General features: G+C 42.8%; 2 protein-coding genes across 4 annotated transcripts in view; both read right to left on the bottom strand.

Moving 5' to 3' along the window:
* LOC109724522 (probable RNA-dependent RNA polymerase SHL2) lies at window positions 1,286–6,152 on the bottom strand. Its single transcript, XM_020253382.1, has 2 exons — window positions 3,145–6,152; window positions 1,286–2,483 (listed from the first exon to the last, which is right to left on the bottom strand). Exons 1-2 carry the CDS (start codon window positions 5,959–5,961, stop codon window positions 1,602–1,604), a joined length of 3,699 nt encoding a protein of 1,232 aa, XP_020108971.1. The 5' UTR covers window positions 5,962–6,152; the 3' UTR covers window positions 1,286–1,601.
* LOC109723637 (golgin subfamily A member 4) overlaps window positions 11,743–27,892 on the bottom strand; it is a 41,459-nt gene continuing 25,309 nt past the window's right edge. For 2 of the 3 annotated variants that reach the window (XM_020252067.1, XM_020252068.1), the window contains 4 exons: window positions 13,497–13,580; window positions 12,715–12,774; window positions 12,455–12,551; window positions 11,743–12,302 (listed from right to left, as the gene is read on the bottom strand). The gene's annotated coding sequence lies outside the window, so the exon portion shown is untranslated. Of the gene's footprint in view, window positions 12,303–12,454; window positions 12,579–12,714; window positions 12,775–13,496; window positions 13,581–27,892 lie in introns of all 3 variants that reach the window. The other variant, XM_020252069.1, reaches the window with a different exon arrangement.

The raw sequence follows: 27,892 nt of genomic DNA, 5'->3' as shown, positions 1-27,892 counted from the left end.
AGAGCTTTATAGAGATATCTATTCAAACATTTAGTACAGCAATAATATATATTGGGGATTAATATATAGTCATAGATATGCAGTGCTAGACATGTATATATGAATGTATAAAAAAAAAGAAGGTAAAATGAAGAGAGAAATTTTAAAAAATTAGACGTTACTACATATATTCAAAAGAAATCGGGGACAGCTCAAATCCATGTGAGGAGAGGGAACTGAAATTGGCAAAAAAAACAAATTGAACTCGCTTGGAGCTCTCTTTGCACACTGCCGGAAGGAAGAAAAGCTTACCGGGTGACCCAGTGCAGCAGGAAATAGAGGGTCAGTGATGCTTTTGGCCCATCACAAAAGAAAGCATTTCATCAAACGCTTGAAATTCAGCAACAAAAGATACCACTCATTCAATAGATATTTGAGGAGACCTTTTAAAAAGGTTGGGAGAGTAGGAGAAGAGCGAAACCATCTCAACCTTTCTCTAATCCTTTTCTTTCTTCAATCCTTTTCTTTCATCCATCCTTTAATTAAAAGTTTTTGGCCTTAAAAATTTCGAATTATGTAGAAGTTGAAGAAAAGGGCTCTCATCTCATTAATTCGCAAAACAATCAGATGAATCAATTGCTACAAGATATCAACATCAAAAGATGAATCAAATATTAAATTAACAAAGGGAAGAGGAAAATACCTAACGCTAAGTAATTTGATTGTTTGCTTAGACATTTCATCGAACATGTGAGCTTCAATCCATTCGTGGGCATTTTAGCCTCTCTCACTCGCGCCGTCACCATTACCTGGTTAGAGAAGAAATTGGGCTATGTTCCAGATTCCCACTGGATGAAAATGATCAAAGAACAAAAAAAATGGTAAATTTGAAAAACGATTATAAACAATTAGCACGTATCAAGAGCTAGGATTACCTCTACATCCTTGGATTTGGACCGATTGAATTTGCATCCTTAGATTTGAACTGATAGACAATCTTCCTGAAGAAATGGCGAAGTTGGCCGAAGCCAAAGAGGAGCCTGTAGAGTTGGCGCCCTCGGCTTGGATCGCACCAAATCAGGCAGTCACCACCGCGATCGGGTATTCCGATCCACGCATGAGTGAATCTCCACTGAAAAAGACAAGATGGTAAAGGAAATGGCGACTAAGAAGCAGTAGCAAAGGAAGAAGAAACGACAACGCACGGGGAAGAGAAATGAAACGGCCCAAGGAAGTGGAGAGAAACGACCGAAGGAAAGGGCAAAGTCGGTTCAGGGAGAGTGCAATGGAAGGTAGGGCTGCCACGTGAATAAAATTTTGAGGATTAATATAGCGTAATAGATTATAGTTTAAAGCACACTCATAGCTCTCAATAAATTACATCACCCACAAATAAGAACTAAATTATTGTCTATAATCGGTGATAGAACAGCTGAATACACAACAGAGCAGAAATATCTACTTGTTACGGTAGACCAACATACAAAAAGAATGTTTAAGTTTATCCAAAATATCGCAACAAAGGTATTCTCGCAAGGTTCACTGCTACGTTGAACCCAAAAAATGGCAGAGGGGTCTTGCTGTACCAAAGGAGGAACTGTTTCAAAAACAGAAGCAACTCCTCATATCCTCTCAGAGAGATAAACTGCAAGCACATCGACAGGTCTTTGTTGATCCAATTTGCTTTTGTCTTGGCATCTTATTTTGATGCGCACCAAATAGTCTGCAGCGATCCAGGCAAACGACAGCCTTGCAGGGACCATTTCCCCCTCTGGCTCTTGCATTTCGCACGATTTTCTAAGCCATTTGGGGTGGTAAGTGACTTGGTACCACGCAGACGCCTTCTGTTCATACCACACACTCTTTTCGTCATCCGACAGTTCGTCAAAATGTGGTCCCGCCGTCTCAAATACATTACGGAATTCTTTGCGCAGCGCAGCGTAGGCATTCTTGAGGCGCTCCTTGAGCTCTCCCTGCTTCCTACTATTATTTTTAGGCATCGACCATATATGCCCCGTAACAACCTCCCCTTCTGAGAAAACTTTGTACTGGCCCAACAATGCGTTTAGCTGCCCGTCGTAGGCGCACTTGCAATTCCAGGCGTCAAACAGGTAATCTGATGCCCCAGGAACCTTGAGATCCATATCATATGATACGTCCTCCCATGAGCAAGCTTGTGCAGCAGATGATGATGATGATGGATCATCACAAGAGGCATCTCTGATCTCACGATACAGCTTTCCTAATATCTTTTCTGATTTGTAGGACATGTGATCGTCCTTCCCCATGAAGTCGGGGTAGAGTTTAGGTCTGAGATTCGGCGGCATAGTAACAAAATTGCCTGTTTTGGGGAAGTCCACTGCAGTAGAAGCCAGTTCAGCAAGCTGGAGGCACTTCTCATCCATAGCTCCATATTCGCTTAGATCAGCATGGACAACATGAGCATTGCAAATAACACCGAGATTTTCATTGACCATATTCTTCAGGAAGAAGTCAATAATATCCTGTTAGCCACAACATAGAATTTCTGTTACTGAAATCATTTTTACTTATATAGCATTATATGTGTGAAATATATAGAGACATGAAGCCAATGAATTGTTCCGGGCTGAAAAGGAAAAAATCATCCAGTCACAGAAGGTGAGATACATGGAAACCAACGTACAATGATATAATCTACGGCCCAATGGATCAACGTGAATAAGTAATTCTTATAAGAATTAGTGCTAATTCTGATAAGAATTAGTGCACTACAACAAAAATAACAACAATCAGATGCTGCACAAAATAATGAAGAATATATTTAGTACCCAGCACTCCAGCAGCCGGTCAAATTTCTCCACTATCTAATGCAACTAACATTACAAGCACCCTCAATCAAAAGACCCAAATTTGTAGGCCACTGCAATCTTCATAAGGAAAAGTGTTTCCCACTACTTTCATCAAATATACCAATCGACTTTAATCAAGTGCCTGAAACATAATTAAGAGCTATTTCTTGCAAACTAGGCATAAAGTACTCACATTTCAACAGAACAATGCAAGCAACAACGCAAGCAACACAATGCAACACAACTTGCTTAATCCTTCTAAGAGAGAGAAAAAAATTTAATATGTGCTAAGGGAAAAAGATCAACAAGAAGCTAAGCCTATGCGAAGACTTACCTGTGGAGAGACTGTTCGTGGCAGTTTTTTGGCTTCAGCCGCAGCGTAGTCCATCGGCACCCAGCTTCTCTTCCCTGGAGGAATAAGATCGTCGTCCCATGTGACAAAATACAGATCGCCATCAAGATCACTGCCCGATGCCTCATTCGCATGGGGCCTATCTCCCTTCTGAGGGAAAACAAGGCAATCCACGAGCTGATGCAAATCAGGCACATCGACAGCTTCAAGGATCCGAACATCACCCGGATGAAGACAGGGGTTCTTGGCTATGACCACCACACCTACAATGATTTGCCTATTCATTTTTGTACTAGAAAATCTAGTGCCGTGCTTAATAAAACAGTTCTGCAGTGAGGGACTCGACGTTTGAATAAAGCACTGTCCGTGCTCGAGCACTGCAAGTTCATCTAAGCAACCCATCAACCACCTTCCTTTGGGAACGAAGATTCTGGTTTTATCCAACAGGTCCCCAAGCTGTGCGGACCTTATACAAGAGAGCATTGCCTTTAAGTGCGGCTCAGTCTGAGGCTTGAAACCAGCACTCAGCATCATTGCTGCCGTGTTCCCTTGCTCCGCACAGGAAGTAGTCAGGACCTCAAATGCAACGTCAGTATCCACAAGCATCTCATTTAGCTTGCAGATCATCGAGTCCTGCATTCGGGCAAACACAGAGTCGGGAACACTCAAGGATGAGAGCAGTGTTATGATCTGCCGGTTTAAGAAACCAGGTTGGAACCTCGACCATGAGACGACCTCCAATACAGTATGGTTGGACTCGAACTTGTTCATGCTCGGTCTTAGAGAAAGCCGGATGCCAATTTCATCTCCTGGCCAAACAGCGACAACACCTTTACAGCCGGCATACCTTATCTGGTATGCAGAGGGGGGGTTATCCGTCAGCTTCAGCTTTTCAGCTACTTCCATTGCCAGATCAGGAGTGATCTTCCCGATCCCGTCAGAAAAGATATATCTGTTTCCTTCAATATCAGGCAGCACTGGATTCACCTCCCTCAACGGCACTTCTACAGTTGCGTATGTGGACGAGAAGCACTGCCCTATTCGAGCTGCACACTTTGCCACATTCCTGTCACTAAACCTGCCCATCCATTTGGTTATGGCTGCAACTGTCGTCTTGCTATCCTCTGCGAAGAACCAGGCGGAGCGGTCTCTTAACTGATTGGACGAGAATGCAAGAAAGGAGTACTTGCGCCCGCACAGGTAGAAACCATCCTCTAGAATACTCTTCACCCTCTTAAACACAGTAGTTTTCTGCTGATACGAGTTTGACGTGATCTCCTTGACGATGGGCGCAACGTAGTAGTTGAGAACGCTGTTATTAAGCTGCTGCATTCCTTCATCGGTAAACGTAACCCTCAGGAATCTATCAGCGACCTCCTTATACCTTCTCAACACCCTGTTGGAGAGTTCAATTGCCGGAGGAATACAGTACGCTTTAGTGGGAGTTATAACAAGCCTTCTCACCTCCGCATAGTAGTCGGCTAGCTTGGAGCTTCTGAGGAGTTTGGGGTTGTTCAGAAGCCACTCCTGGACAAGCTTCAGTCTTCGATAGGCATCAAATATAGGGCGCTTGTAAGACCATATATGTCTCAGCGCGGTCTCATTTACCACACCGTTTTGGCCCCTCAACAAGCCGAAGAACTGATCGGAGAGCTGGTGCTGGTTGACGATACCCTTGTGAACCAACGCATTTACCAGGAACAGTATTGGAAAGCCGACCCCCTCTGCGTGATGGATGGAGAAGAAGTGATCGGTTGCCGGCGAGAAGCCGAAGTCGGGCTCCGGCCGAACCACTAGCTGACGGTTGGGCCGGTAATCCGGAATTCTGCGCTTCCTCAGATAATCCAGCGCTCTCTCCAGCTTCCCACCGAAACGAGGGGAGAGTGAGATCTTGTACGAGCTGCATCGGCCGACGGCACCGGTAGGACTGAAGTCGGTGGTGCGGATCCACGGGTCCTCGTCGTCGAGCAGGTTGAAGGGCACGGAGGTATAGATGTCGTCGTCGGCGGTCCGGTAGGATATGTAAGGCGCGGAGGTTAGCTGCAGGAGCATCGCGAGCGACGCTCGGTCCGTGTACAGCCTGACCTCGGCGATGTCCCTCGCCAGGAATTCGATCTTGAAATCGCAGCGGATCGTCGCCGCGTCGCGCGTGCCCTTGAAGGCGAAGGCGGTCTCCCTGGCGAAGAGGATCTTGCACAGCCCGTCGAAGGGGTCGACGACGAAATCGGCGGCTCCGGAGCCGGAGGGGCAGGTCCAGCTGGCGCAGAAGTCGTCACGGGCGAGGAGAGAGCCGATGTCGAGGCGGACGTCGGAGAACTTGAAGGGGTCGGTGGTGCGGCGGCGGCTGACGCGGAAGGAGCTCTCGGCGGCGCAGTGGGCGCGCAGGGGGCGGCCCCCGAGCACGAGGTCGCAGCGGCCGGCGGCGTTCATGGCGCGCTTGGCCGCGTCGGGGGAGGCGAAGTGGACGAAGGCGTGGGGGACCACCTTGGGGTAGTCATCCTTGTCCCTGACCGAAGCAGTAGTAGGAGCAATAGTCGGCGATGAAGAAGAGAAGGCTGCTGCAGCTGATGATGATGATGATGATGAGGCATCATCGACGTCGTCCGAGGAGGAGAAGAAGAAGTCGGGATAGGAGTCGGGCGGGGTCCAGGAGGTCTTGACGCGGCAGCGCCAGATGAGGCCAACTTGCTGCTGCAGGAAGTCGGTGAGCTCTCTGGCGGAGACGCCCTCGTCGAAGCCGCCGAAGCACACCTGGCTCACCACCACCTCCGTCTCCTTCTGCGACCCCACCGATCCCATCCCCTTAAGCCCCTCTCCGTCCTCCGACCGATCTCACTTCACTTCTGCTGCTGCTGCTGCTGCTCCTCCCTCCTTTTTTCTTCTCTTCTTGAAATTAGCTGGTTAATTATTATTAGGATGATAGCGGAATAGTGAAAGCAACAAGAATGGAATGGAACAAAATTGGGGTGGAACAAGAATGGAATGGAACAAAATTGGGGTGGGAGGGCGGGGAAAAGTGTGAGTGGACTGGGTGGGGCATGTTGTTTGTTTTCTTTTTCTTTTTTCTTTTTTCATTTTCTCTGTTTGTTTAGTACTTGTTTACCTAAATACGAAGGATGTCATATTTGCCAAACTAATCCTGTGAAAATTTTATTTGTAAAACTAACCTTCCTTTCGCCACCTCAGCGGCCAGATCAGCATTTCTCATAAAGACGGTGATTCGTTCACCGTCTATAAGTACCTCTTGAAGACGGCAAATGGTTAACCGTCTTATTCAGACGGTAAATCGTTAACCGTCTTCTCTAGGCGTAGCATGCCGCCTTTTCAGCAATTCCCCGCGCACCCTACCACCTTCTCAGCAATTCCCCGCGTGGCACAAGGTGCCTATATAAGACGGTTAACTGTTTACCGTCTTCTCAAAGACGGTAAATAATTTACCGTCTTATCTCCCTAGCCAGCTATTTGGCCAAGTCCTTGAGAGGGGGCCTAAAACAGCTATTTGGCCAAGTCCTTGAGAGCGGGCCTAAAACACAGATAAGACGGTGAATGGGTTACCGTCTTCATTAGACGGTTAACTATTCACCGTCTTCAGAGTAAATTGGCCAAGTTGTGGTTGGGCTAAAACACAGATAAGACGGTGAAGAGGCCAAAACACAGATAAGACGGTGACTCGTTCACCGTCTTAAGGAAGACGGTGATTCGTCTACCGTCTTATCTAGGCGTAAACCAATGCCAGGACTTGGCCCTTTTTTTCTCCGGTTTTGTGTATTTGCACTAAAGACGGTGAAGAGGCCAAAACACAGATAAGGCGGTTATTCGTTCACCGTCTTAACAAAGACGGTGATTTGTCTACCGTCTTATCTAGGCGTAGCCCTTTTTTTCTCCGGTTTTGTGTATTTGCACTAAAGACGGTGAAGAGGCCAAAACACAGATAAGGCGGTTATTCGTTCACCGTCTTAATAAAGACGGTGATTTGTCTACCGTCTTATCTAGGCGTAAACCAATGCCAGGACTTAGCCCTTTTTTTCTCCGGTTTTGTGTATTTGCACTAAAGACGGTGAATGGTTCACCGTCTTTAGGGCAAACAGCACCACCTACTGTTTTAAGCTTGATTTTAAACAAAATTTCAACAAGTTTGACGCAAGTTTTTTCACGATAACAAATTTTTCAACAAGAAACACAAGATCACGAGTGGAATAACAAGATACAATCAACAAGATAAAAATATAAAAAAAAACCCCGAGAAATATACAAATATGCACTAAATTCAGTATTATATAATATTATACAAAGTCTAAGTTATCTAAATCAAAAATNCTGGCTCGGGCTCTATGGAGAGGGAAGATAAAGGGCGAGTGCGAAAGAGAGAGATAGAGAGACAGAGAGAGGTGCTCGACGGGCACGGCTCCAGCGGCGGGGGACAGCGTCGGCGGACACGGTTCCAGCGGCTGCAGCGGCGGCGGACAGCGGCGGCGGGCACGACTCCAGCGGCGGGGGACAGTGGCTGCAGCGGCGGGCACGGCTCCAGCGGCGGGGGACAGCGTCGGCGGGCACGGCTCCAGCGGCGGGGGACAGCGTCGGCGGGCACGGTTCCAGCGGCGGGTAACAGCGGCTGCAGCGGCGGCGGCGGGAACGGCTCCAGCGACGGGTAGGGAGAGAGTCCACACAAAAGATCACATCCAAATTACATTTACATCCAAATTACATGACATTAACACATTACATTTAGATCAAAATTACATTACATTACATTTACATTTACATCCAAATTACATCCAAATTACATTGACATTAATACCAAGGGATCCCAATTTACTCAACAACCAACTTATCATACTAGATTGCCCACTTTTACTAGTTTCCCATTTAAAGTGCCAGCTTTTATATCTTAAGTCTGATGCGCCCCTTAAAGTGCCGGCTTTTATATCATCAGTCTGAGATATAAACATAATAAACAAACTTTTTTTATATCTTACCTCTACTCAAAACCAGGTTATCTGATCTTAAATTGAGCAGTGTAATAGTTTGATCCTGAATCATGTATGTTACTAAAACACGTTACCCTGTCATAATGTTTTACTACGAAAATGAGTGGAAAGTTACGTGTAGTTCGGTGTAATAACACGTAGTCACAGTTTCAAACTCAGTTTAAGACATGATATCTTTGGAGAAAACTTCCAAATAACGATCAGCAACCTTTATTAATCCTAAGAAAAAGGACACATCAATTTTACCGATCAGCAGCCTACAGAGAATCACAAGTAACCCTACCTGTCAATCAATACCTACCTTTACCAGGGACTATAAAGCCACCAGCTTTCTTTAACTAGCGCTAAGCAAGTCTATGCTGGATATGCTTAAAACTTTCCTCTTACATAGCAAATCATTTAACATTATCTCTTCTTACAACAGAATTTATGTTTTAAGCTACGGGATACCCTCGCTTACTTATATAACTAGTACTATATCATCTACTACTTAGTAACCTCCCAAATTAACCTAACAGACTTGTAATACCTACACACAGCGATATGTAGCTCTTTCTAAATATAGGCAGCCTCTGTGTTATAGTCAGCGTTCCAATAATGTGTTCGGACGATGTTTTACTGTAGCTACACCCAAAAGGCCTACGACATTAACCACTGGCACTTCAACCATTACTTGGTCTGCATTCTTACTGTTCCAGTCATTTTATAGAGTTCTAAATCCACTTATAAAGAAAATTAATACTTTATAAAACTATTTAATATTAATATTTATGACGTCTGTCTCAGTCAGAGGTGCACGCGTTGGGAGCTGCAGTGCACGGCTTGGGAGCTGCAGTGCACGTGTTGGCAGCTGCAGTGCACGCGTTGGGACCTGCAGTGCACGGCTTGGGAGCTGCAGTGCACGCGTTGGCAGCTGCAGTGCACGCGTTGGGAGCTACAGTGCACTGCTTCGGTCCTATAAAGTATGTGGATTACTTTTAATGCTAACCCCCATTTCTTTTAAACCTAATAAATTAATTATCATTTATTTTAAAATAGATTATATCATTTGTAAGCCCTGGATAACGTCCGATAGATGTGGGATATGTTTAACCTTACTTCAAGAACTATTATAACAGCTACTTCCTCTACAATTACTGCCATTAGTCCTGCTACTTGAATAAGGATTACTACCAGTAGTCCTCCTACGTGGGTAACTATTACTGTCATTAGTCCTACTACGTGGTTAAGTACTCCTGCTGCTAACCTTACTAGATCGGCAACTGTAACTTCTACTAGTGCTACCACCTAATTTAACNNGAGTGTTACAAGTCTACTTTCAACACTTTAGATGGTTTTGTTGAATATGTCACTTTACGTGTCAACTCCCTACAGGGACCTCCAATGTGCGTAGCCAAGGATTCCTACGTTGTATAAAGTCTCAATTCTGTATGCGCCCAGTTGTATGAACACAATAAGGTTACGATTCACGCCGCGTAGCATTAACATGAAGTTTAGAGTATACAGTTCATTAAGAGGGCAATTACTTCCGTTCTGATTTATACTGCGGTTTTCTTCACGTCCTTTGCCACGCTAGGTGGTGTGGGGTAACCTAATGAAGACGGTGAACGGTTCACCGTCTTCATAAGACGGTGAATCGTTCACCGCCTAATGAAGACGGTAGACCGTTCACCGTTTTATCGATGAGTCCAACACTAAAGACGGTGTTAACCGTGTTGAGTGGAGTCCAGATGAGACGCTGAACGAGACGGTGAACGAGTCACCGTCTTATCTGTGTTTTAGCCCCCCTCTCCAGGACTTAGCGAAATTAGGCTGGGTGGAGTTCTACACTGAAGACGGTAAACTCCCTCAGATAATGCGGTAAACTATTGACCGTCTTTGTCAAGGCGGTAAACGAGTGACTGTCTTCCGTAGGCGCGGGGAATTGCTGAGAAAGTCTTGCGCCGCGCTGGGAATTGCTGAGTGGGCGGTGGCCTCGATAAGACGGTAGACGATTCACCGCCTTTGTGAAGGCGGTAAACGAGTCACCGTCTTCTCGAGGCACCCTAAGCTCCCCGGGAATTGCTGAGAAGACGGTGAATGGTGCAGGCCTGAGAAGACGGTGAACCATTCACCGTCTTCAAAAGGTTGCGCCAAAGTCGGTGAATGAGTCACCGTCTTTGTGAGAACTGCTGATGTGGCAGCTGAGGTGGCGAGAGGAGGGTTAGTTTCACAAATAAAAGTTTTACAGGGTTATTTTGCCAATTACGAAATTTCAGAGGGTTATTTTCGAAAAAAGTCCCTCAATCGGCGCTAATTTCCGACTTTTTTTTTTCCGCAATTCGAGCAACTAAGTATAAGCCGTAATCTGACGTGCCGCGTTGGTCCCACCGTTCGTCGTGCCAGAAGCGTCAGTTTATATTTGTTTTTTCGTGAGAGACAAAATATTTCGAATGATTTGGATAAACTAAGGTACCGTTTGGTTCGGGTATAAGCAAGAACTAGTTATTATAGGGATAGGTACAAGTATGGAGATAAGCAAAATAGCGTTTGGATGAAAATTGGGTTGTTCCCGAGGATAAGAAAAATATTAGAAAGTTTTATATAGAAAATAGAGGTGTTGGTGGGGATAACCGAGAACTACTATTCTCGGGTAAAAAATTAGCGTTTGGGTATAAAAGGGGGGATAAGGGCCTATCCCTATCCCTATTCCCAAACCAAACGAAATAGACCGGACTAATATTTAATTTTTATTTTATTAATTTTTTAATAAGTACTAATAATTTTTAAAAAATTATGAATTTTACAATAAAGAGGAATAAAATTTACACTTTTTTGAGAAATGTACACGTAGCATTTTTCAATTAAAAGCTTTTCTTCCTTCCCTTCATAATTCATAGATTTTATGTGAATAGGCTGTAAAAAAATTCAATGTATTTCAATCTCTCACTTAAACTTGATTATGAGTTTAGCTCTAGAGTACTTGCAAAAACACAGAGACCTCTCTTTTTTCACTTTTAATTTCAATAATAAAACAGCTGATTTGATGGTCGATACTATCAAACTTGATTTAGAATATTAAAAGTGTCTAAAAATTTAAATTTTATAAATTTTCATCATTCATCAATTTTATAAATGAGCCGTCTCGAAATGAATAGCAAAAAAAAAAAAAAAAAAAAAATCAATCATATGGTTATTGAATTTCAAACCAAGTGCATTGATCTTGTATGAACAATAAAAGGCTTTTCCTATTAAAAATTTTATTTGGTTTGGATCATCTTGCAAATGCCATATATCAACCTATAAATTTGTTGATTTAAAGCCTTTAATTTGTTGATTTAAAACCTCTAGATAACGAGACAACTGCTAATAATGACTTAGAACATTTAAAATATTTTAAAGCAAAATATCATAAATTTTAAAAATTACACTTAAGTCTATCAAATGGATTTAAATTATATATAACCAAATTAGAATGACCCTTCAAAAATGGATAATTAAATTATTCGATTTTAAAATCAAAAGATCTTTTTTAAAATAAAGTGAATAATTTTTTTTATCAAATATATAAAACATTTAAATTTTAAAGTCTAACTCTATTGAGTATATTCACTACAATAACAAATACTTATTTTGGGATGTCGAATTCCGCATGAAAGTCATACAAGCAAATTTCATCTTTCCAGGGGGTACACACAGAAAGAAGCAGTACACGAAAGAAAACTATCACAATGGTGGCATAAGATCGTAGATACAACAGAAGTTTGATGTGAGTGCTGTACAGATGCTAATTCTATAGATTGCTCAACTAAAACCTCCAATTTCCCCGTAGTGGCCCCCAAGAAACAAAGTGGCCCTTAAAAAAAGAAGACCATCGATAAGCTATTCACGATTTGTTGCATGTATGTTAGCAGTATCTTCTGTCTTTGATCTGTTGAACGATTTTTGGGTTTCCAGAACAGGCATATAAGCCGCAGTTGACTTGTGAAAGATGTCAACAGCAGGCTTCTCTGCTTCTCGGGGGCTAACCAGCTTCTTCTCGACGTCCTCGAATTCGGCGGTGGCCCATGGCGCTGTGCCCGCATTTCCAACAATGTTTGGAGTGTCGATGGTTAGTGATGAGATGGCATCTCGAGGAGTGTACCATGTATGACCACATGCTATGCACTCGAGCTGAGAAAATTCATCACAATGGACAAGTTAAGGTCGATTGTGCACAAAAATTGGATATCCCCTTAAACTACTAGCTTTATTAAAATCATGGAAGGAGAACTGCGAGACAAATGCACCAGAACCGACGAAAGTAATTACAATATGTTGGATACCTGATTTTGATCCCCATGACACCGGCGCGAATAATCTCAGAGATTCCTACTTTCTTATCCGCACATATTGAACATCGTGCATCAAGCCACGCGAAACCTGCTTAGAAATGCTACAACTTAACAGCTGAATAGAATTTCATATTCAGCATAGTTGTTACGTAGATAAGCAGATGCAAAATTGTATCGCAGTATATAAAGTTGCGGATATGAAATGAAAAATTCAGCTCATATCATAAAGATATAGGTATAAGCTTAATTACCTGCAACTGTTTTGATTCTTCAGGTTCCTTTGTTGTTTTCTCCTCCGCAGTCAACCCATCCTGATAAGCTCAAAGGAGAGAAAACCCAGAAACACTTAGATACGTGCACCACTAGAAGTAGAAATATAAAAAAGAAGGCACTTTTAGCAGGAGGAAAGCACAAAAATACTAGAGTTAACGGAAAAGCATGACAGGCTTGGATTGAAAAAGTATTTTATGCAAGTCAAAAGGCTAAATGGATAAAAAAGGGTTCACACTTCATAAGATGGCAATCAATAGTTGAAGTCAAAGTCTAAACTGTTGTAGATGTGCATGGATTGCATAAGAAATTCCACATATACATGTCATGCCATATTTTTGAAAATATTGGAGATACAGGAATCCTTTCCCTTAGATAAACTTTTCTCAATGTGGCAACAAAAAATTGCAAGCTACATAGCAATAGTCAAAAGTTCCTACTCAGATGTTTCCTACGACTATGTCAATAAAACAGCCTCTCTCATATGTACTGATGATCTTTCATGGCCTTCTGGTCCTTCATACTGAAAGAAAGTATACGAAAGAGTCTTACCATTAACAACTAAAAAGAATCCCAACAAACTACCAACTTCGGGCCATAAATCAAGCAAAGGATTATAAATTAAACATTCTTTCTTCTTCGATGATTAATGTCAAGTATCTACTGGCTATTCCTAACAAGCTACCAAAGATATAATCTCTATTGACTATTGACTGATGCAGTTAAAAGAATTTTGAAGAAGTAACTGGAAACCAGAGCAAACCTTTAGCTCATTTGGAGACATGGTTAAGATAACAACTGGGTCCAACTCTTTATTAAGGAAGCGTCTAGCTAATATAGCATTATTCTGCAAGAATAAAATGAAGATAGATTCTTGGTATTTCAATAATCAGAATCCCAGAAGGGAACAATCAGACAAGGTTTAACATATTTAAAAGAACAAAGAAGTTAAGTAGACAGAGAGAGAGATGAAATGAAATCAAACAGCAAGCAATTATGACATAAGAAGATTGAGGAAAAAGTGTAGATCTGAGAAAGAGAATAGCATAACATCTATATAATCGGAGCAAGCTATGATTTAGATCCCACCATTTGCGCACATCATATGCCAGAAGTACCCAAGTAAAAAAGGGCCTCTAACAAAAGTAACACGAGCATACAGACAACCAGAGGCATCATCTCTACTGACCATAAGAATAAAGAGAAGTGTGGTTGTCAATTACCTTGTACATGATTTAAGATGGTTCAATAAATCTCTACCAATTAGTAGTATCCTCATAGATTTCATGCAAAATACGGCTATTCCTCATCAAATGCTTCAACTAACAGATTATTAGCAGGGATCAAATCGAATCTATTAGGGTGGATGATTATGATGTGGTGATTATGAACAGACATCTTTAACATGTCTCAAACTGAAACTATTAGATCTAGATACTTCAAAAAAAAATTAAATGTGTGTCATTTTTTAATCGAGAGGTGGAAACTTTTTTTTTTTTTTGAGGTGATGGAAACATTCTTTTTTTTTTTTCTTTTTGGGGAGAAGAGATGGTAACAATTTTGTCTTCCATATAAGTTACAAACAGCATTTTGTTTCCAGATATCTAAATGAGATTTAACATGATCAACAATGTAAATCTTCAATTTAAATGGCTTTTATCCTTCTAAATTTGACATTCTTTAGGATTCAGTAATGTATACTTCATGAAGCAACTACGCCGGCATCAACCCAATAGTAAAACTTGAAACAAGAACATGTTCGAAAGACCTTCTATTTTCAATCATTTATAAACTTATTACTTGAAACTCATCTCCTATAATAAAATCCAAGATTCCTGATCTCAAATTTACCTTAGTACATAAAAAAGAAGAACAGAGTCATCAATCATACTGGCGAAGCAGCTAATTTGATTCTTAAAGCCATTATCAAAGGAACAAGTTGCAACTGGTGAAGCAGCTGATTTGATTCTTAACGCCATTATCAAAGGAACAAGTTGCAAATGAAGAAATTAGAAAGAACTTACAGACCTTATGATGGAAATCCAATTACCTCATTTTCTGATTATACTTCTGGAAATCAGAGCCAAGAGCTTCATTGTTAGCTAGGGCTGGCAAACGAGCGAGCCGGCTCGCGTTCGACTCGTGTTCGGCTCGATATTCGGCTCGTTCGAGTTCGACTCGAAATTAAATGAGCTGAGCTTGAACAAAATAAAAGGCTCGAAATTCATTTCAAGCCGAGCTTGAGGGGATCCACCCTTGTTCAAGGGTGGATATGGATGGTGGCCATATCCACCCTTGTTCACAACCATATCCACCCTTGTTCACAAGAGTGGGTAGGTTTTTACACAAACCCATGTTTTCACCCCTATTGGGGGAATAGGGGGGAGAACATGGGTTAGGTTTGTGATCGAGTCCCAGACCTAGGAAACATATTTTAAAAGCCCACTTTGGAAACCCTAGGCCTAGAAAGGTATTTCGGGCTTAGGATTTTTAACGAGATAATGAGCGTACCAAAGGGGTAGGAAGAAGGCAAAGGAAAGTAGTAGGGAAGGGTAGAGAGAACAGAAGAGAGAGGGAGATGTGATAGGAGGGAAGGGTAGGTGAAGAGAGGAAGGAGAGGGAGATGAGGCAGGAGGGAAGGACAACGGAGGAGACGAAAGAGAGGGAGATGATGCAGCTGGGAAGGATAAGAGAGGGGAGTAGGGAGAGGGAGATGCGGGAGGCTGCTGCTGTTACTGCAACCGTGGCAGCTACGATGGTGGCGATGACTGCTCTGCAGTTACTGCTGCTGTGGTTATAACCGTTACTGCTACGGCCGGCTACAGCGACTACGACGGCGACGGGCCGCTACGGTGACTACGACGACGACAACTGCTGCTGCTGTTGTCGTGAGAAGGATTGATAATACCACCGTCCTCTTTATTATCATCCTCCTTTCCTAACCTCGTCGTCACTCGCAGCTACCGCCACCGTTATCACACACTACCACCACCTCTACCTCATTCTCTTGTTCCTCTTTTTCCTCTGCTAGTTGCGACAACTGAGTCCTCAACGCCTTTTTCCCTATCCCTCCCCCTCAGAGAAACACGCGTTCCCTATCCCACGATAAACCTAGAACTAACCGTAAAAAAAACATAAATTATTAGTAATACCGTACTTGGAAGTACTAGAATCGGCCACTGACAATCCTAAGTAGGTGTAACCCCGAATAGATTTATAAAGATTAGGTATATCCTATTCTTTATTTATACACATTAATAGACAATATAAAGATCAGGTGTACCCTATTCTTTATTTAGATTGTCTATTTAGGATTAGACAAATTTAGAGATAGATACACTCTAAATCAGTCTTATACTAATCCTATTTGCAGAGGAAATACCGGATATTTATGTACTCCATAACTGGTGTATGCCTATTGGTTTTTTTTTTTTTTTCTTAGTAGAGAGGTGTTTTCAAGAGAGAGAGCCTAACGTTGCTCATTCTTGTTGTACGTTGTTTAACTCTGTCCTGCAACCGCCTAGTTGCTCAAGCATTTTGTTCTGCTCTAAGCTAGGACTATTAGCATTACGTAAGGCGTTGTTTTCTCCATACGTTGTTTTCTCCATACATTTTTAGATACACTAAAAACGCTTAATAAATAAACCTATAAATTAATAAAATAGATTGTCACCATAGTTTTACTTAGCGTATAACCAACTCCGTTTGGCGTACGACGGGCGAGACCCCAACTCTCCGGAAGGACACTGCCCGGACGCCCCCCCGCGCGCGCGCCTCGGACGCCGGACCGCCTCGGTGGGCGTGATGCGAACGTCCCGGACGGGCACGTCCCGGACGCCCCCGGACGTACGCGTCCCGGCGAACGCCCCGGGCTGACTTAACCCGGGTTCGTACGAACATTCCGGTCGCATTCGGATTCGGGTTGAGTTCCCGAATTACCAAGTTATATTTTATTTTTTCTTAGTAGAGAGGTGTTTTCAAGAGAGAGAGCCTAACGTTGCTCATTCTTGTTGTACGTTGTTTAACTCTGTCCTGCAACCACCTAGTTGCTCAAGCATTTTGTTCTGCTCTAAGCTAGGACTATTAGCATTACGTAAGGCGTTGTTTTCTCCATACATTTTTAGATACACTAAAAACGCTTGATAAATAAACCTTGATAAATAAACCTATAAATTAATAAAATAGATTGTCACCATAGTTTTACTTAGCGTATAACCAACTCCGTTTGGCGTACGACGGGCGAGACCCCAACTCTCCGGAAGGACACTGCCCGGACGCCCCCCCGCGCGCGCGCCTCGGACGCCGGACCGCCTCGGTGGGCGTGATGCGAACGTCCCGGACGGGCACGTCCCGGACGCCCCCGGACGTACGCGTCCCGGCGAACGCCCCGGGCTGACTTAACCCGGGTTCGTACGAACATTCCGGTCGCATTCGGATTCGGGTTGAGTTCCCGAATTACCAAGTTATATTTTATTTTTTCTTAGTAGAGAGGTGTTTTCAAGAGAGAGAGCCTAACGTTGCTCATTCTTGTTGTACGTTGTTTAACTCTGTCCTGCAACCACCTAGTTGCTCAAGCATTTTGTTCTGCTCTAAGCTAGGACTATTAGCATTACGTAAGGCGTTGTTTTCTCCATACATTTTTAGATACACTAAAAACGCTTGATAAATAAACCTTGATAAATAAACCTATAAATTAATAAAATAGATTGTCACCATAGTTTTACTTAGCGTATAACCAACTCCGTTTGGCGTACGACGGGCGAGACCCCAACTCTCCGGAAGGACACTGCCCGGACGCCCCCCCGCGCGCGCGCCTCGGACGCCGGACCGCCTCGGTGGGCGTGATGCGAACGTCCCGGACGGGCACGTCCCGGACGCCCCCGGACGTACGCGTCCCGGCGAACGCCCCGGGCTGACTTAACCCGGGTTCGTACGAACATTCCGGTCGCATTCGGATTCGGGTTGAGTTCCCGAATTACCAAGTTATATTTTATTTTTTCTTAGTAGAGAGGTGTTTTCAAGAGAGAGAGCCTAACGTTGCTCATTCTTGTTGTACGTTGTTTAACTCTGTCCTGCAACCACCTAGTTGCTCAAGCATTTTGTTCTGCTCTAAGCTAGGACTATTAGCATTACGTAAGGCGTTGTTTTCTCCATACATTTTTAGATACACTAAAAACGCTTGATAAATAAACCTTGATAAATAAACCTATAAATTAATAAAATAGATTGTCACCATAGTTTTACTTAGCGTATAACCAACTCCGTTTGGCGTACGACGGGCGAGACCCCAACTCTCCGGAAGGACACTGCCCGGACGCCCCCCCGCGCGCGCGCCTCGGACGCCGGACCGCCTCGGTGGGCGTGATGCGAACGTCCCGGACGGGCACGTCCCGGACGCCCCCGGACGTACGCGTCCCGGCGAACGCCCCGGGCTGACTTAACCCGGGTTCGTACGAACATTCCGGTCGCATTCGGATTCGGGTTGAGTTCCCGAATTACCAAGTTATATTTTATTTTTTCTTAGTAGAGAGGTGTTTTCAAGAGAGAGAGCCTAACGTTGCTCATTCTTGTTGTACGTTGTTTAACTCTGTCCTGCAACCACCTAGTTGCTCAAGCATTTTGTTCTGCTCTAAGCTAGGATCATTAGCATTACGTAAGGCGTTGTTTTCTCCATACATTTTTAGATACACTAAAAACGCTTGATAAATAAACCTTGATAAATAAACCTATAAATTAATAAAATAGATTGTCACCATAGTTTTACTTAGCGTATAACCAACTCCGTTTGGCGTACGACGGGCGAGACCCCAACTCTCCGGAAGGACACTGCCCGGACGCCCCCCCCGTGCGCGCGGACGCCGGACCGCCTCGGTGGGCGTGATCCGAACGTCCCGGACGGGCACGTCCCGGACGCCCCCGGACGTACGTGTCCCGGCGAACGCCCCGGGCTGACTTAACCCGGGTTCGTACGAACATTCCGGTCGCATTCGGATTCGGGTTGAGTTCCCGAATTACCAAGTTATATTTTATTTTTCTCTCTTTGTTACAACCGTAAACCTAAACTTGGGAGTTGGAATGAAAATTAGGACGAAGCCGATTGGTGATCCTAGTTACAATGAAGATATTATAACAAACAGTGACTTAATATATATAACGAAGAACGTCAGAATATATTCAATTAACAAAGTGTTTAACGTATAACGAATATAAAATAGACACTGCACCTAAATAAGAAGTAATTAAACTATATAATAAAAACAGACGTAACCTACTCTACTCGCTTTAAAAACTAAACTTCTACGACACTCTTTAAAATAATAGTTTAACCTAACTCTTATTATAACACTTATAAATACGGATTAAATTTTAATACATGTAAATAACATCACTATTTACCGAAGGTTTTTAAAAAGGTAGCGCCTAAGCAATTTAGTTCTATCCGAACTACCTTGTTTAATACTGTACACCGTATTTTTTTAAGTTATAGAGGATTTACTCTTTCCCTATGAATCGGTAAATTGTTTGTCATACCAAGCCGGACTTCTTCCGTGCTGCCGAGTCGTGGCAGCGCTAAACGTTCGGATATTGCTCACCGAACTCTTTCTAGCATCACGTGCGATATGTTACAACTCGACATACGTGCTACTAAACTAGTTTCTTAAACTCTTAATACTCTGACGATTTCTATACACCCTCGTCGAGTTTCACTTTATATCCCCGTGCAGCTGGTGTTCTGAAGCACGGAATTTAGAGTTTAAGTTAGTTATGTACAAGCTGGGCTTCGTAAGATACCGTTTCGTGAATTCCCACTACAGACGATACTATTCTCTTGAATTTCGTCGGCCAACGCTCGAGTGACTGCTTGTTGTCCAAGTCAGTCAATAGTCAAGAAATGGTCTAAGTAGAACCCTAGTTTAGTTTCAACACGACTGAGTATTACTTCCATAATTCTGGCAGTTGCTATATCGAGCTGTAGAACTCAATCTTCGCTTCGCGTCTCTCCGCTTGGCACGATTGCGTGAGCAACGGGTGCCATCTGTCGCGTCTCCGTTCACCGGATTCGTGTTCGCGGCTTTACCTCTTTTATTTATACGTTTCTGATCTTTGGCGCGTGGTTTACTCCCGTCTTAACTCTTCGCGGCGTTTCTGTCCGCGCCTTTTTTTTTAAATTTATTTCACTTTACGATATAGACACCTTTGTACCCTGTGAAGCGAGCACTAACGTAATTCGGCTTCTTCCATTTAGGGTTAGGACTGAGAGAATAAATACAAACAAGCGTACAAAAACAACGAGTGCGAGAGAGACTAACCTAACATCCGTGTCCTCGTTGTTTCGTACATTGCTCTCTAGCTCGTACTATACACCTAATAGCAGCCCACAGACGACCGTCGGTAATACAGTACTAACCTTTGCTGTGACTCCTTCTTCAGTAACCTTAACCGCGTATGGTTGAATCTAACACTTACTAGCAATAAACTATAATGTACTACACGACATACGTGGCTTGTAGGCTACATTAGATGACAGTCAAAATCGCAATGAATCTAATCCAAAAAGAAAAGTGAAATGCCTATGAGTCAATCGATAAATAAACCCGTTCCTGAAAATACCATTACCAACAAATTTCTTACTAAAGAAACAGAATCTAAACCTGAACCTAAAATAATTAATATTGTTATTAAGACGAAATAATCAAAGAAGACTACAACACAGACTAAGATAGTTTACCGTACGCTCTAACCTAGTGTAACCTGTTCTTTCTTACCGAGCTGATCGATCTCTTCCGGACAACCCCAGTGAGCGATTCGAATCGGATGGAGGAAGACTTGGTACAAATCGTCCTTTTCGGACGTCTTTCGAAAAACCATTCCGTACATCTCGTTGAGTAGGTAACCTCGATCAAGTAAGTCTGTATACGCCTGGATACTTACACTCTCGTGCAGTACCGCACATGATAAAGGAGTGAAAGTAACTACTGATGAGGGCAATATCAAGCCCATATAGACAACAGAGTGGCAAGTATTCGAAACCTAATAAAATTTGCGAAAAATCACCTCCAACTCTTGGTTTGTCTTTCTTGAGATTTGTAAGATGCATAACTATCTCCTGCTCTCGTAAATAGTATGGTCAAATCCTTTGATACACTCCTGTTCTTTTATGCGTCTGTCAATTGATAAGGGCCATGAGACGTTGTTTTACCACAACGTCTCTCCTCTTATTCTGTGAAACTTTTACCAATCCAGATACTACTGCGTTCGGTTGGAGGGTTAATCAAAAACCCCACTACGCAATAACTGACGATGGATATATGAATTGGCTCACGGGAGATTCAGTCAAGAAAGTTGAGGGATACTTAATACCGTACCATATTCGGTTTAAACCTTCCGAATGCTGGTACCCCTAGCCGTCCTATACACGTATTATGAAGAGTATTTATACTTTTCAATCCGGGATCTCGTTTATTTGTTTAAAAATAATCTATAAGACTAACGAGCTTTCCGATACACTACATACCGTTAGTAGGACTACCTCCTTACTGACTCTATCTCAGCGCGTTACACCTAAAAGAACTCTTACTAAAAAGTCTGTAACCACACTAATTTTTCCTAGAACGTGATATGCTCAACGTTCTTGGATTACTGTTACAGGGTAACAATCCGCTCTTACTCCGTGACTCCGGTGTACTTCTTTATCGGCTTTTGTCACCCTCACTAGGATACCAGTCACCCTCACACGGCTAACTGGTACCGAGTGTTTCAGGTAGTAATGCTTCTTCATTTGCACCTCCACAAGGGGCAACAGCTAAACTCTAGCTTCCCCTTAGCAAGTACACACGGAGATACCTACAACTACTCGGCCGAAGAATACGACTTCGATACTCAAGTGGTCAAACACTATTTACCCATCGACGATACCTCCTACTCTACTCAAGATACCGATTCTTATTACACACCCTCAATCAACTAGAAGGCAGACCTGCTTTGATAACCTTTATTTACCTAAAAATTTTATTTTGCCTTCCGTCTACCTAGTTAACTGTTTATATTCCGGACTAATCACTGCTTTCCTATGTGGGTTTTACTCCCTCATCTGATACTTCTCTGTAAGAGGGGTCACCACTCCAAACAGAGTTAAGCGGACTAAGACCGATAGCAGCGTGTAAATCTAAACCTTAACAAGGTTTACCTACACTTCTGACGTAAAGAGTTACCTCTTGATCTGCTCCTCTAAATATACTTAGTTGGAGGACCAAAATATCGGCTTCCTGTTCTCGCGTTTCACGTGTAACCGTCCGTTAATTTTCCTAAAAGTCTATAGACACTCCTTGACGCTTGGAACGAGATACGATAGTACCTCCTCTCGAATGTAACTGCCCTATGTGGCTGCGACTACCTAGGCGTCTATCTCTACTGCAGTGCGGGGCTCTGTGCCGTATCCGGGCGGGCCACGCACGGGTCTGGGCGGTATACGGGCGTGTTTATTCCGTAGATGTTGTTATCGCTATTTACTTATTCTTTATCTCTCATAGATCTCTATAGTCTCGCTCATATGTTGATTCAAGATAGTTGTTTTTCTTAGTTTCTTTTGATTTGGTGATTTCATATTACATTTTATCATATCGTATTCAGAGTTCTATGTATATTACCCACCAGAGATGTTTTACCATGTTCAGAGAGTTGGAGAAGTTTTTCTTTGTTTTCTCTTCACCTGGTGGATAGCTGTTTAGGGAGCGATCGATCGAGCTCCGCTAAGGAAAGGACGCTAGGGTTTGGAGAAGGTTCCACCTTCCGAAACTTTCTTTTGTATTTTATCCCCCGCATTCTTGATATTAAATATCAAAGGTCACCCGTTAATGACTGGAATCGTTTTTCGTGGTGATCTGGGTTTGCATTTCGTCTATACATCGTGTGACCTGGAAGCGTTTAACGCTCCTGGCTCACAAACCTACATAAAGCTCGAAAAGGTATGAACCACCTCCCAGCATCTTACAAAAGGCTGGATTTTTCAAGCTTTTGGACTTAAGACCTGCTCAGGACTCTCAAAAGTGAGAGCCCCTGGCCAGGGACTTTCCTCTCTGGCCAGGGAGTCACTCGTCACAACGCCGTCGGGACTCCGTTGTCCAGGGACCGCCTGCTCTGACCAGGGGCTCGCGCAGATGCGTCACTCTCTGGCCAGGGCGCGTCCCTCTCTGACCAAGGGCTTGCAACCAAAAAGCCCAAGCGTCGCTCTCTGGCCAGGGAGACCCGCTTTTGACGGGTCAAGCCCGACTACATTTAAACTCAAAAACTCCCCGGAGAGGCCTAAAACAATGTGTTCTACCCGAATAATCGATAAAGGGAGAGAAGGGAGGACTAAAGAGTGGGAGTGGGATGTGTAAGATCTCTCTCTTCTTCTTCTTCCTCCTCTTCTTCTTCTCCTCGAACGAACTCCCTCGAACCTCGAGTTGGGGAAAGAGAAGAAAGGTGGGAACGAACCGAACCTCGGACGAACATCTCGAACCACCACCTGGTTAGAAGTTGGGATCTTCTAAACCTCGAACAAACCTCCGTAGAACCCTCCAATCATGAACCTAAGATGAGAAACTAAGAACTAAACCATCCAAAATGGTATACCTTGGGATCTTACCCACAATCCCAACTAAAAATCCCGAAAAACTAGATCCCGAAATCTCCGATCTAACTAACCTAACCTTGGAAGGAACCCGAACCTAACCTTCCCTAAATCGAGAGAAAACCTCGAACTCTCTCTAAAGGGTGTGTAATCCACTCAAAATCGGAAAAAAGGTTCAAACAATTTCAAACTAGAATATCAACTAGCATTACTGGCACATAGAGAAGCGAGCTATGAAAATCCCATAAAACTCTGAGCTCCTGTTAGAGCAAGCCGCTTAGCTCCCTCGTACGCTGCCAAGCCACCCAAACTGGATCGGACCGTATACTCTTTAAGAGTATAGAGTATAAAATACGAACATCTCATTTTTAAGTACGTAAAAGTACTATTTACATAAATAACACTTAAAATCCTACGAATTATACGGATGCAATACACACTACTTTCAAGCCTGGAGGTATATCATCTCTTGATTGTACACCATGAGCATATACAAACCGTAGGATAACTCTGAACCTTAGTATAAAGGATAACACTTTCACTCGTAATGGAAGTACGTAAAATTCGATAAGAATGAACTCTGAATTGCCTAGAATCGTTCGGTATTTCTCCGTATACTGTTCTAACTGTACATTCTAACACTCGATTACAGTATTTCGCCGTAACTCGAGCCCAACACACACTTGGATCACCTATCCCGGTAACTCTCTTAACCTTGTATAAACATGTAGCTTTACAGATTCACAGTATTTCCCCGTGATCTGGCTCACTTACTAACCTCGAAGTGTAACACTGGATCTTGATCTAGTAACTCTACGATCACTGATAATGGTATAATCTCTGTACTACTAACTCATGAACTTTGCAACTGATGCGAACGAACAGTAAACACGAGTAAGCGTGTACGAACACTCCCAGCGAGGGATGTTCGGCCGTGAGGCCTCAATCGGATACACTGAATACAAGCGAGCACGCCATAACTCTTCGGATGCCCCAGCTCACCCTGTCTGTGTAAGGTTCTCATCCTTACAGCCCGATGGTGTCCGTGAATCTGCCGTGTTCGACCTGATGGAAACCATCCAGGAATTAACCTTTACCTTTAGCTATGCCATAATACTTACTTATTAGTGACGATCTATCCGAATCATCAACCCAATGGACTGTGCGAGTACTGTATCGTAACCCTATGTATATTATATGAACGGATAAAGTAAGTAACACAGTATCATGTGACCCAGCGTATCATCTCGAGTAAGAAATACGTACTGTAGAACCTGTCATCGCAAATGAAGAACGGCAGCCGGCATGAACAAATACGATCTCATCTACATGTAGTATGAATGTAGTACGAATGAATTCTGTATCATTATATCGCAAAGTATATATGAAAGAAAGTCGTCAATAACATGCGCGAGAAATAACGAATAATAATAACAGCAATGAATGGGAAAAGAAAACCCCGTATCACCACGTAACTCGACTCCAGTCATTAACGGGTGACCCTTGATATTTAATATCAAGAGTGCGGGAGACAAAATACAAAAGAAAGTCTCGGAAGGTGCAGCCCTCTCCGATCCCTGGCTCCCTTCCCGCACCGAAGCTCGATCGAGAAGTCGCTCACTGCTCAGTGATCCACCAGATGGAGAGCTACAAAAATAAAATACCCTCCAACTCTCAACATGGGCATATACATATCTCTGGTGGAAAGAAAGCCTAGAACCATAAAGAAAACTCCTCAATCATAACATAGTGGAATACGAAATGAAAGAAGCAGAACAATATCAGGAAAATGAGACCAAATCTACTATCTTGAAACGAGCGAGACTATAGCAATCAACAATAATAAGATAAATAAGATAAAGAAGGAAAATGAAGGCGAAATAACATCTGCGGAATATACACATCTGTATACCGCCCAGAACCGTGCGGTGGCCCTCCCGGAGGCGGCCAGGGCCCCGCACTGTTCTATACTTATCGATTATTATTGACGCCTTTACTTTCGTATACTTCTTTACGATAGGATGATACGGTGTTCATATGTACTACAGTTGTTCCACATGTATATAAGATAGTACTAGGTTATACGGTTATGTACAGATTATACGAGATAGTACAATTGGTTCATACGATTTTACGTTATTCGTTGCGATAGTTCATGTGATGTACAGGTTTACAGACTATTTAGGTTGATCCTATATGATAGTTCATCACTAACAGTATAATGATAAATTATAAGAGCAAGTTAGAGTGAATCCTGGATATGTACACATCAGGTCGAACACGGCGGATCGACGGATACCATCGGATAGTAAGGTACGATCCTTACTCAGACAGGGTACACTGGGATGTCCGCAGAGTTAGGGCGTGTGCACTTGATGACAGCGCTTCCGATTGAGGCTTCACGGCCGAATATCCCTCGCTGGGAGTGTTCGTATACACTTACTCGTGTTTACCGTTAGTTCGTATTAGTAGCAGAGTTGCTAGGCCAGTAGTACAGAGATTGTACCTTTACTAGCGATTGTAGGGTTTCCAGATCAAATTACAGGGTTCCACCTCCAAATTGGCAAGTAATACAGGTTACGCAGAAATACCGTAATATAGAGTGACTGTATATAAGGTTCGGATTACGGAGAAATACTATAATCGAGTGATTCAGGTGTGTACAAGGTTCGGATTACGGAGAAATACTGTAATCGAATGATACAGGTGTGTATAAGGTTCGGTTTACGGAGAAATACTGTAATCGAATGACATAGTACGTAGTGGGTTCAGGTTACGGTGAAATACTGTAATTCACTAGAGGATACGGTTCGTATTCAAGATTCAGGTTCTCATGTAACATGAATAGTAAAAGTGATTTATTTTGTACAAGGGTCGGTTCATATTCTTACGATTGATATACGTACTAAGGTGTACTTCGAGAGATGATGTATCTCCGGATTTACGTAACATATATTGTACACGTAAAATTCGTAAGATTTTAAGAGTTTATAAGATAGATCGTACTTATACGTATGTAATAGTAAAATACTATTCATTTTTGATAGAATCGTTTTTAAATAGGGCAAAACCACTCCGGTTTGGGTGGTTCAGGAGAGCTTTGGGAAGCAAAGCAGCTTACCTCCACAGGTGTTCGGAGGATCGAGGGATTTCCACTTTGATACTCTCAATGTGCTTGCAATGCTTGTTGTGTATCCAATTTATAATTGGTTGAGTTGTTTTCCCGGTTTTGAGTGGATATCACATCGTTTGGGAAGGGTTCGAGGTTTACCCTCAATTTTGGGAAGGTTAGGTTGGATCCCCTTCCAAGATTAGGATCGTTCACTCGAGGTTTTCGGGATCTAGTTTTTAGAGGTTTAGTTTGGGATTTAGGAGTAAGGAGCTCAAATATGTGTTGTGAATACTTTTTGTACTTAGATTATGTTCTCTGTACAATGATTGGAGTTCTTTTCGTGGTTGATTCGAGTTCTAGTTGATCCCAACCTCTAGAGAGGAGATTGTTCGGAGTTAGGTTCGAGGTTCGGAAGTTGGTACCACCTTTTCGATGGTTCTTCGTTTTTCTTGGTTTTACTTCATTAATTTGAAGTTTTTAGGGTAGTATTTAGTTTCTTTGGTTTCTCTCCCTCATCTCCCGAGGAATGGAGAGAGAAGGGACAAAGGTACGAGTCCTTTTGGAGATTCCCCGCACCCCATAAACATCATTACGGTGTTAAGGTTTTTGTAGGGATTTTTTGTTCGTCTGACGTCAGACCGTTTCACATGGTCATGTACCCTTTCACATGGCCATGTTGTGGGGACTTGCGTGTTTGGGATCGGAGCCCAACCGATTTAGACGGGAAACATGGCCATGTTTGGGCTACAACATGGTCATGTTGGTAGTCGTCTTGGGTTAGGCTCTTGTCGGATTCAGGAAGAGAAACCTCCGGAATCACGATTCAAATTTTAGAACTAAGAGCTCTACGCCTAAGTACACGTCTTATTCCACGGGTTTTTTACCATCGGCTTGTTGGCTTTTTCACTAACGTGATTTCCAACGAGCTTCATCGGGTTTGTCCTCTAAAGCCGTCTACTACGACAATAATAGATAACACTGTTGTTTCGTCGCTATCGAATACGCTTCCTAGGTTTCATAATACCTTCTAGATTTGTGTAACTTTGGTCTATAGTGAAATAATCTTTATATCAACGTGTCCCTGTCTAATATTAATTTAAACGTAGATGACTACTATACTATCGTCTAGGAAAATGATTTGGGAAACAATCTTTATAAAAGGTATTTGTACAATCTCCTAACCCAAACACATCCTGAACTGAAAATATATAGAACATAATTATTAAAACGATTATTAAAAAAAAATACTTTAGTAAAAAGTAAGTATATGTAGAAATAATTTAAAATTTAATCACGTGTTATAGGAACACTCTTACTTACAGTGGTCCGGGAACTAGTCGGGAGAGTGTGACCACTAGCGGGACAGCGATCCTTTCGCTCGTCCTACTCTGTTTATTCTAGTATATTTACGACAATCATCACGTCAACTAGGTGA

The sequence above is a fragment of the Ananas comosus genome, linkage group 18, assembly GCF_001540865.1.
Source record: "Ananas comosus cultivar F153 linkage group 18, ASM154086v1, whole genome shotgun sequence".
In the NCBI taxonomy this organism is placed as follows: domain Eukaryota; kingdom Viridiplantae; phylum Streptophyta; class Magnoliopsida; order Poales; family Bromeliaceae; genus Ananas; species Ananas comosus.
Note: the sequence above shows the minus strand (reverse complement) of the source record. Positions and strands in the feature narration are given on the sequence as shown.